Source organism: Lycium barbarum, chromosome 2 (genome assembly GCF_019175385.1).
Source record: "Lycium barbarum isolate Lr01 chromosome 2, ASM1917538v2, whole genome shotgun sequence".
Classification (NCBI taxonomy): Eukaryota; Viridiplantae; Streptophyta; class Magnoliopsida; order Solanales; family Solanaceae; genus Lycium; species Lycium barbarum.
In genome coordinates this window covers 152,783,339-152,801,821 of record NC_083338.1, presented here as the reverse complement: position 1 = coordinate 152,801,821, position 18,483 = coordinate 152,783,339, and the positions used below count along the sequence as shown (strand labels likewise).

Here is an 18,483-nt window from a genome sequence, read left to right as displayed (position 1 = left end):
CGGTTTCACTGTGTATCCATGCTCTCAAAAGATAGTGGGCTGTAGCCATTCCTAGGACCCGCGCAATGTGTAAAACTAGGTGTTTGCCAGAAGCTAGATATGCATCTCGTTCTGGAATTGTTACTATTTGGCGCCGGAGTCTTAAGAGGCATCTCCTAGATTGTATTATGATGCAATTGTGTCAATGTTCTACCTACCTATCCTGCAATGACCTAATAACTTGCAAGAGACATTGAGTTCTCCATCCTCATACGACTGTGCTTGGGTCCCCGTAAAACGGGATGAGATCCCACCAGTGGACTTTCGTCCAGTTTTTTTTTCAATGCAGTGGTAGATGATTGCCAAGCGTCTAGTCCAAGTTTTGATGGTTGAGATCTATTTGAACTAGTATTAAACAATTTGAACTAGTACAAAAAACAAATTTGTTTGGTAAAATACAAATAGAGGCAAATTTGCACGCTCATTCTTGCAACTTTTACTCTCAGACTTCTGCCTTTTTATCCAATTTCAACATTATGCAGTCTCTACTTAAGAAAGAAAAAAGCTAGATCAAAACAAGCCAAGCACCCCCACACTTAAAAACATTTTAAGTGTCGTTTCCAAATAATACTAAATATTTAAAATCTTATTATGAATGTCAGAATCTTTCAAGTGACATCTTTATACGAGAGAATATAATATTTCAAGTGACGCCCTTTCACAGATGAATACAATATTTCTAAAACGACATATAACCAACCATCAGGTTAGTAATTCAACTAACCGGTCGTCACCAAGACTGAACCCACTATAAATTCATTCATTGTCATGTCAATATCCACCAAGAATTTGTGAGAGTTGAAGAACTACAAAATTTAAATAAATTTATATCTCAAGTTTCTTCAAAATCGTAACAGACACTAAGTCCAATACTGACTTTTATTCATAAAAGGACATAATATTTCAAATGACGTATTCTAGACAATCCAGTATCATATTGTTGTCAATAGTAATGCACAAAGTATCAATATTTTATATTAAGACATCAAATTCATATAAAATGTCTTTCAATTATCCTTTTCACTAGGTTTAAATTATTCTAACAACTTTCAAGTAAAAATATTATCCATCAAAATGAAGGAATTTATATATGCCATGATAATTTTCTTTGGCGCGGAATAACAAACTTATAATGAGCATATCAAATATGTTATTCCTAAACTGATTTAATGAGAATGCATTTCATGATCATCACAAGGGGATCATCTACCCTAACATTTTTTAAAATAAATTTCACACATAATCATAACGGGTAGATATTCATAAATAAATAAATAATAAGTAAAGTTAAGAAAGCAGACCCCGATATTTGTGTTTTTTTTTTCTTGATCCTTTGCTTTGATGATCAAAATCAAGTTCGATCGATGCCACCCTTTAAATATTTCGATTCAATTGTTTTCATTAGATACCCTCTTTGCACGAAGTACCGTTTCCGCTGACGTCTACACGCAAACTTCAATATACTGTGAGCATTTTCTTTCCTTCCGTTCCGTGGCATTTGAATTATTTTTTCCTTTTATAAGTTTTGGCCACTGGTTTCTCGTGGAAAGAGAGGGTCTTTAATTTTATTTTATATTTTAAATTCTGGACACTATCTTCATGATGCATGCTTCCATATTACCAATTACTGTACCACAAATTCAGAACAAATCATATTGAAGTCTACTTCACTTTGAGTAATAGGATTGAAGACTTCTCTTTTCTTGGAATAAAGCGTTGACAGACATGTCGTATCTCTTCGTGAAAACAAGCCAGAGGCGGGATTGTTGGAAAGTCATTCAACAATTTGCAGCGACATTGGCATAATTCCACTTGTCCCTTTCGATTATTCTTCCAAAATATCAGATTCTCTTAATCAGAATATACTTCTTCAATTCTTCAAAGTAGGCAGGCAGTATCTTCTTTCCGCCAATATAATGCTATTTCGAATTCTATCTAATAACACAATATTTCTTTATTATTAGAAAAATAGGTAAACATTATCGAAGAAGAAAAATGGCTTTGAGGCATGAAAAATCGACTTTCCGTAAAGATATCGCCCGTATACATATTGAGAAAAATACAAGCAATTCCCTTCAGGATATGATAAAGCCCTGATTATACCTGCAGATTTTTCATAGCCAGACACTTCACGAAGGAAGGCCTTATTATAGAGTTAAAAGTGACTATTCTGAATAGTCGCCTTGTTTCATGAACAAACATGTTCATTTAACTCAAATTTTAAATAAAATTTGAAACATACCAAGACTTTTGATATATAAAGTCTTCAAACTCTTTTTGCCTTATGTTATGGGACAATCTCACTTCATATATATTACAAACTATCAACACCATCACTATTCCACCAATGAATCATCTTACCAAGCCAAATAATCAATGAGCAATATTCTGGGTTGAAATTTAAAAGAATTCTTAGAGAATGGAGATTCTACTTATAGGTCTTTCCCAAGATAAAAGATAGACTAATCGCAAAGATCACTGGAGTAACCAAGAAGAAAAAGGGTAACCATTTACTTAATTTAATCAAAATACTAAGCAAATAGCATGGCTATCATTTATCAATCAACACTCTATTTTGAATGGTTTTATCGGTTTATATTGGAAGAAAAAACAGAACACAAAGTTAGACCTTTCAAATAATTAAAGCAAATTATTTCTCTCCTCAACTTCGTTCTATACAGTAGAACTTATATATTTCACCAAAAATCTGTACTCCGAGAAAAAGAAATATGACTTCAGAACCAACCATGAAATGCAACTTAAGAGAAAGCTATCAAAAAGAAATTTGAAACTCATTTTTAAGACACACTCAGAAACATGCAGTAAAAAAGCACACAAATACACCCCACCACGCCCAAGTAGCACCAAATACAAATCACTAAATTATAGAATCCGACTTAAAAGACCACAAACCAAAAAACAGAAACAATAAATCACACTAGTAGCTTTAGTTTTATTGATACTACATTCAATGTCAGTAGAACATGTGAACTTAGATCAGTGAATTTCATCCTTTAGAAATAAGGAAATTAGGTTTTAAAGTTAAGAAGGAAGGATATTAAGGTAATTTAACTTTAAAATTAGGAGTTCCTGCCTTTAGTATAGTATAAATATATATATATAGATAGATAGATAATATGTGTATTTCTTAAATTGATATGCCTTAATTGGATTGCATGGTAAAGATAGAAATAATGTGTTAATTTGTGTTTAACAGAAGATATATCTCCAAATTAAATTCATTCGTGACATTTAGTAAATTTCATGTGCAAGTGAGTTTTGCATAACATTCAATATTATATCGTTCGTAACTTTTATCTTGTGGGAGACACATAAAAAGTATACAATCTTCGAAGAGAAGAAAAAGATAAAGCTACGTTAAACTAAGCTAAGAAAAAAACTAGGATTAACTGGAATGAATATAGTTGAGTTAAAAAATGGAGCTTCGCTCCTTACAAATACCCACTACTACAACTAAAGGACCAGAACAAAAGTGTTAAAAATTAAAAAATACAACGTGACCGATGTGTAAATAACACTTCTTTCTATTTAAAAGGTAACTACTGAGTTAAATTGTAAACTTCTAAGACTGCTACTTATCTTTGTTGGAAGCATATACTTCTTAAGTTTTATCCAAATGTGGATCAGATTGCATTTGTATTTGTTTTTTTTTTTAATTTACCTTGAAATTGTTTAGGCTGTGCTATTCTAGCTAATCTTATTGCTTCATTCGGTAAAGGAAAAAGAGAGAAGCTAAAGTAACTGAACATGCTCATCATTCAGTTACTGACCTCATCGCTATATACATGTATTTAAACAGTAATCGGAATGACCACTCCTGATTACTCCCTTTGCCCTATCTGCTTAAAGAGTACTACTAGTTTTTGGTTTATCTCGGCATTGGAACATTCGAGAAAGTGGAGAATTTTTAGGTTGAAGTCGGTCGATGTCATCGAGATTAGGCAACTAAACTATTAGCTGTCTTTATTTACTTTTGTTGTTTTGGCTTTTATTTTTTCTTTTGGTATAAAAAAGAAGAGTTTCATCTCATGTATACACAAAGATACACAAGTTATTCAAACAGCCAAATGGCAGCAGAGATGTGTCTTTTATTCAATGTGGCAATTCAAGGTTGAATCGAAATGTCCTAGCTGGGACACTTGCTTTTCCATGCCTTCACTAGCTGCTATAAGAGTAAGGGTACGCTCACTTTGACAGTCTTCTTTGGGTGACTTCTACTAGGTAAATTCTGCTCTTTTGTCCTTCAATTCACCAAGTTTTTGCTTTACTCTACCTTGTGCTTCAATTCTCAACTGCATTTGACTCATCTTTTATTTCAAGTTTTCCCTTTTTGCTTTGTTTATCACTTATCTGATCATCTCTTTTGATCTGTTTCTTTGCTAAATTTTGGAGATTTTTAGGATCTAATTTTGAATCATTATTCCCCTTGTTATTTGGCATTCGATACCTTTTGCGGAGAATTTTGGTCTAGGTTCATTCTTTTGGATATCAGGTAGATTTCCTTACATCTTTGCCATGATTAACAAGTTGAATTCTTACTTGTTTTTGGCAATTGATCACATTAATTTCTTAAGGCCTGTTTGCTTACCTTCATTTGCTGCAAAGAAGTCGAATTTTTTTATTAGCATGATGAACTTTGTGTTTCATTCACCTTACTGGGTTTTGCTTTACTCTACCTTGCTCACCTCCATTTGTTTTCTTCTTTACTTTAATCCTTCCCTTTTGGATTTCTTATCTTATGATCTGTTAGTTTGCTATATCATCTCCAAGCACCAAGAGGAGTCATGCTAAACTTTAGAGCTTTTCAGGATTTGACTTTCAATTCATTTGCTTGTTATCTGATGCCAAGTCGATGATTTAAGATTTCTTGTCTAACATGTCGAGCTGGAGGAGATGGAAGTAGGGTAAAGCGGAATTTAGACCGGACAAATGCGCAGGGCATTGCAATCTACTTGAGTTTTGTCTTAAAATTAGGGTAACTCAAAATATAAAATCTACGAGATTTCTGCTTTTGAAGGATCTAAACCACAGTACAGCATTAAATTATAGACCTTAAGAATGAGATTATGATTCATTATATGAGATTATGATTCATTATTACGTAAATCCTCTTTGAAAAGTACAATAAATGCAGCTGGTTAGTTAAGTTCAAGTACTAATGTCTGCTTTACTTTCGACAAAAGTGCAAAAATGGTGGTAACTTGAGAAATAAACAAGACTACTATTGACGTAAATCTAAGTCAAATAATTCCTTGTAAGAGAGATTTCACTAACCTCGCTGAATTCCCCAAATCCCTAATTCTTTTTTGTCCTAGAACCCTCTGCGAATTCCATTTACCTGATTCATTCCTTCACTAAGCTTAGTGTTTTGCCTTTGGAGAGCAAGAGATAAAATTCTGCGTGTATGCAAAAATGGTATTTAGTTCTTTATTTTAAAATTTTGTGCTTACAGTAGGTTAACAAGTGCTGGAACTTATTTACTGTATGTATGCCTTAAAAGTTGGTATTTTGACTTCCTATGTTCTTGTCTCTCAGTGGGTCGTTTTCTTTCTTTGTGAAATAATTCCATGTTTTTTATATTCTGATTAGGAGATTGATTACAATTTAGAGAGTTCTTTTATCCTGATTCTTTTGAAACATTTACCTTCACATTTACTTTTCCATTCCAAGTATCCCTATTCTTCTAACTGGCATAGTAACTGTTACGCGGCGCCTTCCTGAGACTTCTTGGAAGGGCGACGTAAGGCTAAGCAACCGATGATTCCAAGGTTACTGTCCGCCAACCGGGGTCCCCTCCGCACGCTAGACGAGACTGTCAGTGCCGTGCGGGAAAACCAATGTCAAGAGCAATTGAGAGAACAGGAAAGTGAATTGAGAAAAGAGTTGTTTGCATTAATGAAAGCTATTACAAAGAAAGCAAGCGGTGTCGAGGGGGAGAGACACCAGTACAGAGAATTGATTGCTTGCTTGAAAGTTTTGATTGCTTGATCCCCCTCATAATGCTTTAAAAATAAAAAACCAAGTCATAGAACTAGACATAGACTTGCTAGAGAATCACAACCAAAAATACATAAAGTAAACTACTCTATAATTACAACAAAAGAGACCTAACTAGAGCAGGTCCATGTGCACCCTTGGTCGGGGCACTGCCGTGCGCGCAGGGCATGGTGCGCGCGCGCATTGGGGCGCAAGCACTAGGCGCTGAGGGCTGACACTGTAGCAGAGCTGCATTGTCACTGTGTCACGACCCGACTAGGGGCCGCGACGGGTACCCGGGGCTAACTACCGAGCACCAATCGTTCTATGTCTCATCATACTCATTTAATGCTCTTTTATCACTTTTATACTCAAATCGTAGGAAAATCATATTCCATATAAAACATAAATACTTATATATATACCTCTTGGCCATCAAAATAACATTTATACTAAATAGCATCTCGTGAGACCATCTAACCCACACTGCGTATCTACGAGCCTCTACTGGAGTGCTAAACATAAGGACGGGACAAGACCCCGTCATGCCCAAAATACATATATACAAAAAGATAATCATAAGCACCTCCGAACAATGGAGTGCTCTCAAATCAACTGCCAGCTCCTATGAGTCTGAATCAGGCTCACCTCCCTATCTACCTGTGGGCATGAACACAGCGTCCAAAGAAAACGGACGTCAGTACGAACATTGTACTGAGTATGAGAGGCATAACAATGAAAATACGTCGATGAGATGAATGAAGCATCAATAAGGACGCAACTGTATATGACTGTAACTTATAGAAGAAATAGCACATGCTGACTTACTCATAATCATCATCATCTCATATATGCAATAATGTATAAGCTGCCCGTCCATATAGGTACGGTGTGATAATCATAGCCTGCGTCCAGGCCTCCCGCGTCCGGGGTATAAGCTGCCCACTATAGTGGTGTGTATGTCTGCCCGTCCATATAGGAGCGGTGTAATATCATCATCATAATATGCTCATCATTATATACTCATCGTAATACATGCATGAGAACTCAAGGACAACTATACTTTGTCGGGGTGACGTAGGGTCGTGATCCCCCGACTTTATTATGGACATCTATAAGTATTCTGCCTCACCATGAAGGAAGTAGTGTATAAGGTGAGTGTATGCCACAACAGACATCTGTAACTTAATAATGTTCTACCTCACCTTGAAGGGACAATACATAAGGTGAGTGTATACAATAGAAGGCATACTTAACTTAATAGTATTCTGCCTCACCTCGGAGGGAACAATGCATGAGGTGAGTGTATACAACATACGACATCATTAGCGTTATAGGAGCGTCATAGCATGAACTCTAGAATCTTTAGACTCAAGCTTATCATCATTGTACTCATAGCATATCTGTTATCTCATATAGCTATTCATGATCATAGACTCTTGACTTTCTGGGGTATATATATAAAGAATTCATGTAAAGAAAGGAGAATCATACCATCGGATTCATGCCATAGAAAGAAAGGACTAGCCTCACATACCTTTGACGTTTACTATTCTTATCGCTTTCTTGTTTCCCCTATGATGCACTCATGTATACCTTCAAGAGAATTCATGCCGTCATTAGCTAAGCAATTATAAGAACGGACTGCTATTTTTAGGGAAAATTGGGCAGCATTTCCTTTGTTTCTACTACTTTTCCCATATTCTGTTTCAGCTCCCAAACATTCGCAACCATAATCGTAATATAGAAACCAACAATCATCATTTATATACATTTAGCAAAATCCACCAATTTCCTCCAATTTCTCCACATTTTAGTGGTTTTAGCTTATCGTCACATTTTTCTCATACATCACACTCATTTCATGGTCTAAACATCATTTATAGCATACTCATGATCACAACATATCAACGTTCATGGTTTCATTCAACTACCATTCAATAGTGACACTACTCATCCTTCCAAAACTCATTTTCCATGTTTTTCTACAATCCAAGCATCTTAGCTTTACAATACCTTAAATAGCATAATAAAACCATGAAACATACCTTAGATGATGGTGGAACAAGCTTAGAGTTGAATCCTCCCTTTATCACCAAAACCCTTTTTCACCTTCCTTAGGATTTTCTTGAAGAAGATGAATCCTACTTGAGTTTCACACACTTGGGTTCATGAATTTGATGTTGTTAATCTTGGTTCCCTTTGATTTTTCTTGTGGATGAAATGTTGAGAGGGTTCTAGAGGGTTCTTAGAGAGAAGTGGTGTGGAAAATGAAATGAATTTATGAACTTGGGTCCTCTTTTTAAAAGCTTGAAATCTGATCCTTCGGGCAACTCTACGCCCATTTTTACGGACCGTCAAACTGTTTGACGGACCGTCAAAATGGACCGTAAAATTGCCCAGCAAAATATGAGTTTCTGTGACCGTTTTACGCTGGTCTGGGTCCATTTTACGGACCGTAAAAATGTTTTACAGTTCGTCAAAAATTTCTACGGACCGTCAAATGGTCCGTAGAACTTCTCTGCTCAGACAGTCTGTCGTAGAATGCCCATAACTTTTGATCCCGATAATATGTGAGGGCCCACTACCTATGGTTAGAAATATCTTTCAATTATCTACAACTTTCATCCTGTGGTGTTTTTCCCAAATTCCAACTTTATAATAGCGTTTTTTCCCCTCCAAACCAGATCATCCGAAAATGTTTTCCTTAACTCGCCCTTTTGGATGGCTTATGCGCATATTTGGCTTATGGGTCCTTCTTGACACTTACTTAACACTTCATTACCAATATAAGGGACATTATAACTCTTCTCCAAAATGTCATTAATCCATCATTAATTCGATACTCGAAATTATTTCCCGATACACAACATATACCTTGTTTTCCTTAACAACTTTCGTCTCCTACCTCCAATGGCTTTGAAATCTCATTTAGAATCATTAAATATTATTTCTTACTTATCAAAACATCATATGCATCATGCCCTTCTTCAGTCAATTCACTGTGCATGAACGGAAAATTTTCCGAGGTGTAACACACTGGGCGCTGGGCACGCGTTGAGGCACGGCCAGCGCAGGGGCGCGAGCGAGGGACATTGATGGGGTGACATTGGCAGAAGCAACCTTTTCACTTGGGGCGTCCGAGACCACGGGGCCGTCCATGGCGCTAGGCGCTGAGAGGCTTGCCATGGCGCCATGGGGCGCGCCCAAGGGGTCATGGGGCATGGCTGGAAAGTCGCCCATGACATTCTCCCCCACCTGAGTTGGCGACGTCCTCGGCGCCTTGCTTGTAAGATAGTCATCGATCAGGTGCTTGTAGGCTTTGAGGCTGGTGCCCCTCTCCCACGTATTCTCTTCAGCATCACATCCCAGCCATTTCACCAGGAACTCTTGGTGATCTTTCCTTGAGGCATGTATGACTCGATCGTTGAGGATGGCTTCTACTACCCTTTTCCCAGTTGCTTGTGGGCCTCGAATACTGGGTATTGTGAGCTGGCTGCGTGAAGGGTCTTCTGTGTCTTCTCGAAAAGGCTTTAAAAGACTGACATGGAACACAGGATGAATCTTCCACCAAGCTGGGGTATCCACCCGGTATGCTACCTTCCCGATGCGCCTCTTAATGGACAGAGGGCCAATGTATTTTTGCAACAGGCGAGGGTCGTGGACCCCTGCAAATAGGTATCTTCACCATCACCTTGTCCCCAACCTGATATTCCACAAAGCGACGATTCTGATCAACATGTCTCTTCACCCGCTTTTGTGCTTTTACCAGATAGCTCCGCACTATCTCTAGATTCTGCTTCCATTCTTTTGAGAAACTAGCTGCTCGTGGAGATTTGGCCATGTTTGGGGCATTCACAGTGTGTGGGAGTAGCGGTTGCTGCCCGGTAACAATTTCAAAAGCGCTCCTATTTATGCTAGAGCTCTTTTGTGAGTTGAAACACAGTTGGGCCGCATCCAATAGCTTCACCCAATTCTTCTGCGATCCGGTAACAAAGTACCGCAAGTATTCCTCCAACATGCCATTGAACCGCTCCGTCTGACCATCGGATTGCGGGTGAAAACTCGAGTTGTGGCTGAATTTAGACCCCAAGCACTTAAAGAGCTGGGTCCAAAAGTTGCTGGTGAAGCGAGAGTCGCGGTCACTAACAATATCCTTGGGCAGGCCCCAATATTTGACAACCTGAGTGAATTAGAGTCGAGCTGTCTCCTCTGCTGATATATACTTGGGTGCTGCAATGAAAGTAGCATACTTAGAAAACCGATCAACCACGACTAAGATAGTCGTGAGATCTCCAACCTTGGGCAAACCGATGATGAAATCCAGTGAGACGCTTTCCCAAGGCCTCTTTGGGACAGGTAAGGGCTCCAACAGGCCCGCTTGTGTCAATCGGTCAGACTTGTCTTTCTGGCATACTAAGCAAGTCTTCACATACTGAGCGACATCATCTGCCATCTGGGGCCAATAATATGCACGGCGTAGCAGTGCCATGGTACGTTCTTCTCCGGGGTGGCCTGCCCATAGAGTATCGTGACATTCCATCAGAAGAGTTCTCCGCAAATCTCCTCCTTTACGAACGTAAAGGCGGTTCCCTTTTGCTTTCAGGAACCCATCTTCCATGTAGAACTAGCGAGTTTTTCCTTGACCTGCTAGGTCAACCAAATACTGTGTCGAAGTGTCCTTGGTGAGAAGGCCCTGGATTTGATCTTTTATGGTGGTAGCCACCTCGCTCCCCCTAAGGGTGGCAAGCAGGCATACCGATGCTAGATCGGCCCTTCGACTCAGTGCATCCGCAACATGATTGGTCTTCCCACTTCGATATTCCAGATTGAAGTGAAATTCCGCTAGAAGTTCCTGCCATCTAGCCTGGCGGCCATTTAGGTTTGGCTGGGTCATAAAGTGACTGACAGCCGTGTTGTCCGTCTTCACCACGAAAGGGGAACCCAGAAGATAGTGCCTCCAAAGGCGCAAGCAATGGATGACAGCCAATAATTCTTTCTCATGAGCCGCATAGCGCCGTTCCGCATCTTTCAATTTTTGACTTTCGTAAGCCACCGGGTGCCCCTCTTGTAGCAAGACTCCGCCCAAGGCGTAATCAGAGGCATCCGTCTCTACTTCGAAGGGTCTGGTCAAGTCGGGCAAGGCCAAAACAGGGCTACTAGACATAGCCACTTTTAGTGAGTTGAAAGTGTCTGCTCTCTTTGGCGACCAGTCCCAAGGTGTGATCTTCTTGAGGAGCTCTGTCAGTGGTAATGCAATGAGGGAGTAGTTCTTGACGAACCGTCGATAAAAGTTGCATAGGCCAAGGAACGCCCTCAAGGCATGGATATCCTTGGGTGGTGGCCAATCTGTGACAGCCTTGATCTTTTGTTGGTCCATCTTGATGCGACCTTCTTCAACAACATGCCCAAGGAAGTCAATCTGTTTCTGAGCAAAGGAGCATTTGGATAGCTTTACGTACAATTCATGCTCCCGCAACCGAGTTAGGACTTTCCTTAGGTGCTCCAGGTGTTCGCCTAACGTTTTGCTGTACACCACAATGTCGTCCAGGTATACCACCACAAATTTATCAATGTATTCTCGAAAGACCTGGTTCATTAGAGTGCAAAACGTGGCTGGAGCATTGGTCAGACTGAACGGCATGACCAGGAAGTCGAACGAGCCATATCTTGTCACACATGTCGTCTTGGACTCGTCTCCTTCCGCAATGCGGACTTGCCAATAACCTGTCTTCAGGTCTATTTTGGTGAACACTGTGGCACCGCCCAGTCTGTCAAACAAGTCCGCCATTAGTGGTATGGGGTACTTGTTCTTCACGGTGATCTTGTTGAGGGCCCTATAGTCAACACAAAGCCTTAGGGTGCCATCGTGTTTCTTTTGGAATAGTACAGGTGACCCATAAGGCGACTTGGAGGGCACGATGATCCTCGTGTCCAGCATCTCCGTCAACTGTCTCCGAAGCTCGGTGAGTTCGGGTTGTGACATTCTGTTGGGTGCCCGGGCAGGTGGCTTCGCACCCGGCACTAATTCAATTTCATGATCGACCGTCCGCCTAGGCGGGAGTCGTTTCGGCATATCTTGCGGCATGACATCCTTAAATTCCTTCATGAGCTCCTTCACGGGCATTGGAATGGGACTCGAAGAACGCTCAATCTCTTCAATGCAAAGGGTAGCTAGGAACGTGGGTTCTTGTCGCTGGACCCCCTTCTTCAGCTGCAATGCAGAGATATTTCCTGAAGCCATCTTTATGGTTGTGCATGGGACAATACAGGGTTTGGCCCCGTTTGCTCTCATCATCAGAAGCACATCCGCGTAGGGTATGGGAATGATGTTAGTTTGTCTCATGAATTCCAACCCCACTATCAAGTCGAAGTCATCAATGATCACTACCCGCAAGTCGAACTTGCCTTCATAAAGACCCATCTTTACCGGCACTCCTTTGGCTATCCCACCCACCAATTGGGGCGGTGAGTTGATAGCTTTGACACGACCTTTACCCTTTCCAACAACTAGGCCAAGGCGTTCTACTTCTGTGGTGGCCAGATAGTTGTGCGTAGCACCTGTGTCTATCATGGCCTTAATAGGTTTGCCATTTACTCTCAAGTCGACAAACATCAGGGTCTTCTCCTTGCTGGGAGGAGGCCCGTTGCCTACCTTTGTCTTTCCCCTCTTGGCAGTCGAGCTTGGGTCTTTCTTTTTGCATAGGCCGGCACTGGTGCCCTCTACAGCCTTGGAAATGGAACAAACAAGTGCATTGAAGGCACCTATTGGTTCTGTCTGATCCGCATCATCCTCATCATCGTCCGTCCCATCATCCAGAATTTGATGGGCGTTCATCTGTGCCTGTGGGCATTCATTGTTCCAATGTGGTCCGCCGCAATGACGACATCCTGAGGGGGGCTTCCGCCCCCGATCATTATTATGAGATGCAGCATTATTGCTGCCTGAGGAGGAACCTTTAGATTTGGTCACACTATGATCTCCCCCACTTCGGCTGGGGCCAGCATTGTAGGATTGGCCCCCTTTGAATCCCCCACGGGCTGGTGGTTGAGGTCTATCCTTTCGAGCATCCACTTGGTAGTCACTGAGGCATTCCGCAGCTTGGATAGCTTTGGGCAAGGAATCCACCCTTTGTCTTTGTATTTCCATGCGGGCATAGAACTGTAAACGAATGGCTGCTTTTAGTTCTTCCCATGTCTCAAGAGCATCTTCACCTGCCTTGATAGCTTCATATTTCACACGCCACCAGAGTTTGACGTCGCCTTGTAAATACATGGCAGCAGTTGCTACCTTCTTGGGCTCCTCCAGTTCTCTCACAGCGTCGAAGTACTGCTCGATGTCAAAGATGAATTTTTCCACTTCTTTGGCGTTTCGAGCACCCTGATAGGGCTTTGGTTCAGGAATCTTGAGTTTCTGGGGTGCCAGGCAATGTTTACCGCGCCCCCAATAGGATTGCCCCCTCCTCGGAGTAGGCCCTGTAAGGCAGCGTTGACAACATTGAGCTGATTAGTCAAGTTGTCGATGGTTACTTGCATGGCAGTCATTCTATCTGCCTCCTGAGTCCTATGGGCCAGGTCCTCATCTCTTTGTGCGGCAGCCGTCTGTGCGGCTGCATCAGTGTCAGTAGCAATATTTACAATGTCTTGTTCGGCCTGCCGCATCCTGCGGTCCAGGTCCTCCACCCTTTCGGTCACGGGTCGAAATCTATTGACCGCGGTTTCCAAAATCAAGAGGCGGTCTCCATGGTTCACCATGGTCAGAAAATGATAACAATAGCAACGTGTTCCCTCGTCCGATGTCGAGCCTACGCTCTGATACCAACTGTTACGCGGCGCCTTCCTGAGACTTCTTGGAAGGGCGACGTAAGGCTAAGCAACCGATGATTCCAAGGTTACTGTCCGCCAACCGGGGTCCCCTCAACACGCTAGACGAGACTGTCAGTGCCGTGCGGGAAAACCAATGTCAAGAGCAATTGAGAGAACAGGAAAGTGAATTGAGAAAAGAGTTGTTTGCATTAATGAAAGCTATTACAAAGAAAGCAAGTGGTGTCGAGGGGGAGAGACACCAGTACAGAGAATTGATTGCTTGATCCCCCTTCATAATGCTTTAAAAATAAAAACCCAAGTCATAGAACTAGACATAGACTTGCTAGAGAATCACAACCAAAAATACATAAAGTAAACTACTCTATAATTACAACAAAAGAGACCTAACTAGAGCAGGTCCATGTGCACCCTTGGTCGGGGCACTGCCGTGCGCGCAGGGCATGGTGCGCGCGCGCACTGGGGCGCAGGCACTAGGCGCTGAGCGCTGGCACTGTAGCAGAGCTGCATTGTCACTGGGCGCTGGGCACGCGTTGAGGCACGGCCAGCGCAGGGGCGCGAGCGAGGGACATTAATGGGGTGACATTGGCAGAAGCAACCTTGTCATTTAGGGCGTCCGAGACCACGGGGCTGTCCATGGCGCTAGGCGCTGAGAGGCTTGCCATGGCGCTATAGGGCGCTCCCAAGGGGTCATGGGGCATGGCTGGAAAGCCGCCCATGACATAACTCATAGCTTACCTAAGATATCGAGTTTACTGGTGTTATTCAGAGCCAATCTTTTGTTTCTAACGACATCACATGGATATGAAGTTACCTTTTGAGTTCCTTCCTGCGTTCCGGTATTGCAAGATATGCATATTGTACAAGGTCTTAATACACTTGAGTTTTCCTATCTGCAGGAAGGAATTTCGAAGGAAACACTAGTGTAAGACTGAATACTTGAATATGCGTACAAAAAGGCCAGCGTGCTGCAAATATCCATATGAATGCGAACCAGAAGATGTCGTACAAAGTGGAGCAGCCCAAGAGGGAAGAGCAGGATTTCCTAATGAGCCAGTGACTCTCTTTGTTACCAAAGATTCTTACAAGTATAAGGTTGTCCTGCCGGATGTCCCGAGAAACCTGTGTAAGTTCGTTTCCTTCTCGATAATACATTGAAAACATTTACTCTTTAGTGTGCTCTATCCATCAGTTTGATAAGCCGAGGTGAGTAATTCAGTAGATGAGATTAGGATTAAAGGCATTATCTCAACGCTTCTTTTACCTGGATTGCTCTTTCAAAGAAAAGTTTGGCCTGCAGTAATGTAATCTGGAACAACCTCTCTACCCACAAAGGTAGAGGTAACGTCTGCGTACACCCGCCAGACAGCACTTGTGGGACCAACCTAGGTATGTTGTTGTTGTTATAGTAATGTAATCGCGATTTCATTTGCAACTTAAACCAGAAAAGACATCTAAAAAGGCCTTACAAAATGAAAATGTCTTGACGGTTTTGCATTTCCGTAAAATTTGCATGTGCTTGCCTATAAAACTAGGTTAGAATCCATAATTGAAAAACCCCTCCTGCCATTTAACAGATGCACATCCAGTTGTAGCGGCTGATTTGTTACTAGACTGTTCTCTAAAATCCCATTTTTTCAATCAACAGGAATCACAACACACACTTGTCAAAGAAACAAAGTTGGTTCGGATTCCATAGAGAGGAAATCTTTCTTTCTAGGGAGCATGTGTTTATTAAACCTAGCCTTACCTACCATTGGCTTATCCGCTTGAAGAGCTTATTCTTGATCAACTACGAATAGTACAACGGATGCATTATCCAATAAAATACTGAATCATACTTGAAGAATTTTTTTAGCATTTGAAAGCTGATGATAGTCATAATGCTGAAAATTTAGTCAAAGATTGAAGAGAACAGAGAAATGACAGGTGAAAATTTTATTGCAGGCAAATTGTTAGTTGAAGTTCAGTATAATGAGGATTTCAAAGTAGGAGGGATGGCAAGTGTTGGTGAAACAACAAGCACTGTGGCGCCAATTACGCTTAATAGAAACACTCGACGGATATTTCCTCCTGGTCACTTCACCATCAGTTTCACTTTGCCAATACCTGCTGATTTTAACACCCCGTATCTTAGAACAAAGGTTAGACTTATATCATTAGAGTTTAGCAGAGAATTTGAAAGTTTGTACGTTTTGCGAAAATGGTCAACAGGCCTACTTAGAGCACCCATAACCCCTTTATTTATTGAGAATTTGAGAAACCGTAAAACATAAAAGTTGTAGAACTTTGAAATATCTTTCCAACGGTATCTTGTGAAGCTCAAAAGAAGCTCTGTGCTAAGAGTTATGCCTGTTTTACTATCACTGGTCGAAGCAGAATTTTCAGATTTTGGGTTACGTTTTTAGCCTTTTCCTACTCGAATTGGGACTCCTTATTTTATTATTGTATGAAGTAAAAACGTCCCTTAACACTATTCTAAACCCTAATAGACTATTCTTTTTCTTTCTACCTCCATCCATAAAGAACCTAGACACTTCAATCTTGCAAGAAACTCATTCTTGCAATCAAGAAAAATCAAGAAACCTTCAAGAATTTGGTTTGGCAATCTAGTTTCCTAAGGCTTCCTCCAAGGTAAATATTTTAATCAAGAACCTTTGTATTCTACAAGATTTATCATTTATAAAGACTAGAATAAATCCATCCATCCCGTTACCCTATAAAAACCAAGAGTTGTAAAAAACGTTGGAGAAAACTCTAGTATTTTTCTGTTGAGTTTCATTCCGATTAGCCATATTAATTTGGTGTTTTCCGATAATCTAACCGTTGGATCAAGCCTAAATTTTAACTGAATGTTCATAACACATAATTCTAAAATATGAACGGTGAAGATTGTATTTGGAGGTCTGGAGAAGTACCCTTTGATCCACGAACAGTAGCTACGAAAATTAGTGAAAATCCTCTCAAGGTTTCCAAATTCAAAGCTTTTGGAATTCTTCTTCAAAGATTCATACTTTTCTTCAATTTTTGGAGCGATTAAGGTATGAAGAGTTACTATCTACGTGTGGGAACATCATTGTTCTTCCCCACGCCTCATAATCCATAAATTATGGTTCTCTGCGAAAACTAGGGTTTCTATACCATGCTCATGATAACCCTAGGTCCATGTCCATGATTATATTATGTATGAATTATTATAATTCCATCATTGAGTTCTTAATATTTCTTTATGATTATTGAGAATCCGTCCGTAATCCATGAAAACCCATATCTTGTATTCCATGGGTTCTTGCATGCATGTTTTTAAATAAAAAATGCTTATTTCATGAATATCCTACATGACTACAAGTTTTCATGCAATTGTATTATATAACTATCTTCATGCCATGACTCAAGATACATACATGCTAAATACAAGTTATTTCATTAAAAAACCATGTTTTCAAGTTATTTCGTGAAATCATGATTACAAGACAAGTACAAGTTAATTCACGAAAATCATGGGCTTCTTAGCCAATTATATCATGTTCATGTTTTTGGGAGTTGCACGAATTACCGAGAAGGCTCAGATAGCCTGAAACTAGGACAAGGATCGCTCCGCCCAATTAGGACGATTTCCTTAATTTGACACTGAATGGATCCATCAGGCACGTTACCACCTTATACCCTGGCAAGGTATGGGGGCTCTGCTGGTCCGACGAGGTACCAGACTCCACGTATTTACGTGGTGATATCATGTTGTCGGTTTATGAAATGCTCTCCCTACTTATTATGTTTTACTTATGTTATATATATATATATATATATATATATATATATATGTACCCATGCTCATGCTCATGCTCATGCTCATGCTCATGTTCATGTCCAGGTTCTCAGTTTCAGTTCTTATCATGTTATTCCATGTCCCATGTTATTTCATTCAGTTGCTTTACATACCATTACATTCAAAGTGCTGACGTCCCTTTTCTATTGCTCGGGGGGCCTGCATTTCACGATGTAGGTACTGATATACAGGACGACACATCTGCTCAGTAGGACAGCATTCGTATCATTATTGGTGAGCCCCATCTCATTCGGGGTTTAGTCAACTTTTGTTTTATGATTAGTTATGCATCTAAGGTATGCTGGGAGCCTTGTCCCAGTAAGTATGTTTTCCAGTCAGACTCATGATAGAGGTTTCATAGACTAGACAAGTCAGTTATGTTATGTCAGGCATTCGGAGTTGTATAGCCATTTTGGCTCATTCATGTTATTTCCGCACTCATGTTTAAACAAGTATTTTTATTAAGTATTATGACTTACTACGTTTTATAGAGGCTCATCATGCATTCACGTTATATTCGGCTCATGTTATGCCCCATGATGATTCAGCAAGCCATGTGGTTCGCTCGGTCACATGCAGTAAGGCACCGAGTGTCGTGTTTCGCCCAGGCCATGGTTCGGGGCGTGACACTGATCTAGAGAGTTTAACAACCTGGTTACTCCCAGATGGCGTTTTGGAAGTGTTTTGCTTGGAATTTCTGAAAGTGATGGCTATAGTGAGATGAATGAAACATCCAGAAATTCGCCCTGGATAATCTGTTCCTTGTTTTTTTATCCCATTGATGAGAATGATGTCTG

The 18,483-nt window shown here is 40.7% G+C and overlaps 1 protein-coding gene across 2 annotated transcripts; it reads left to right on the top strand.

Annotated features, from left to right (window-relative positions):
* The first annotated feature begins 14,156 nt into the window (after positions 1 to 14,156).
* Positions 14,157 to 17,650, top strand: LOC132624056 (alpha-crystallin domain-containing protein 22.3-like). Of its 2 annotated transcripts, XR_009576516.1 has the most exons (3): positions 14,157 to 14,986; positions 15,161 to 15,249; positions 15,808 to 17,650. XR_009576516.1 is itself a non-coding variant. In XM_060338886.1 (2 exons), exons 1-2 carry the CDS (start codon positions 14,806 to 14,808, stop codon positions 16,134 to 16,136), a joined length of 510 nt encoding a protein of 169 aa, XP_060194869.1. In that variant the 5' UTR covers positions 14,157 to 14,805; the 3' UTR covers positions 16,137 to 17,650. The 2 variants fall into 2 exon arrangements, 1 of the variants encoding a protein (XP_060194869.1); XM_060338886.1 differs by lacking the exon at positions 15,161 to 15,249.
* Positions 17,651 to 18,483: the final 833 nt, after the last annotated feature.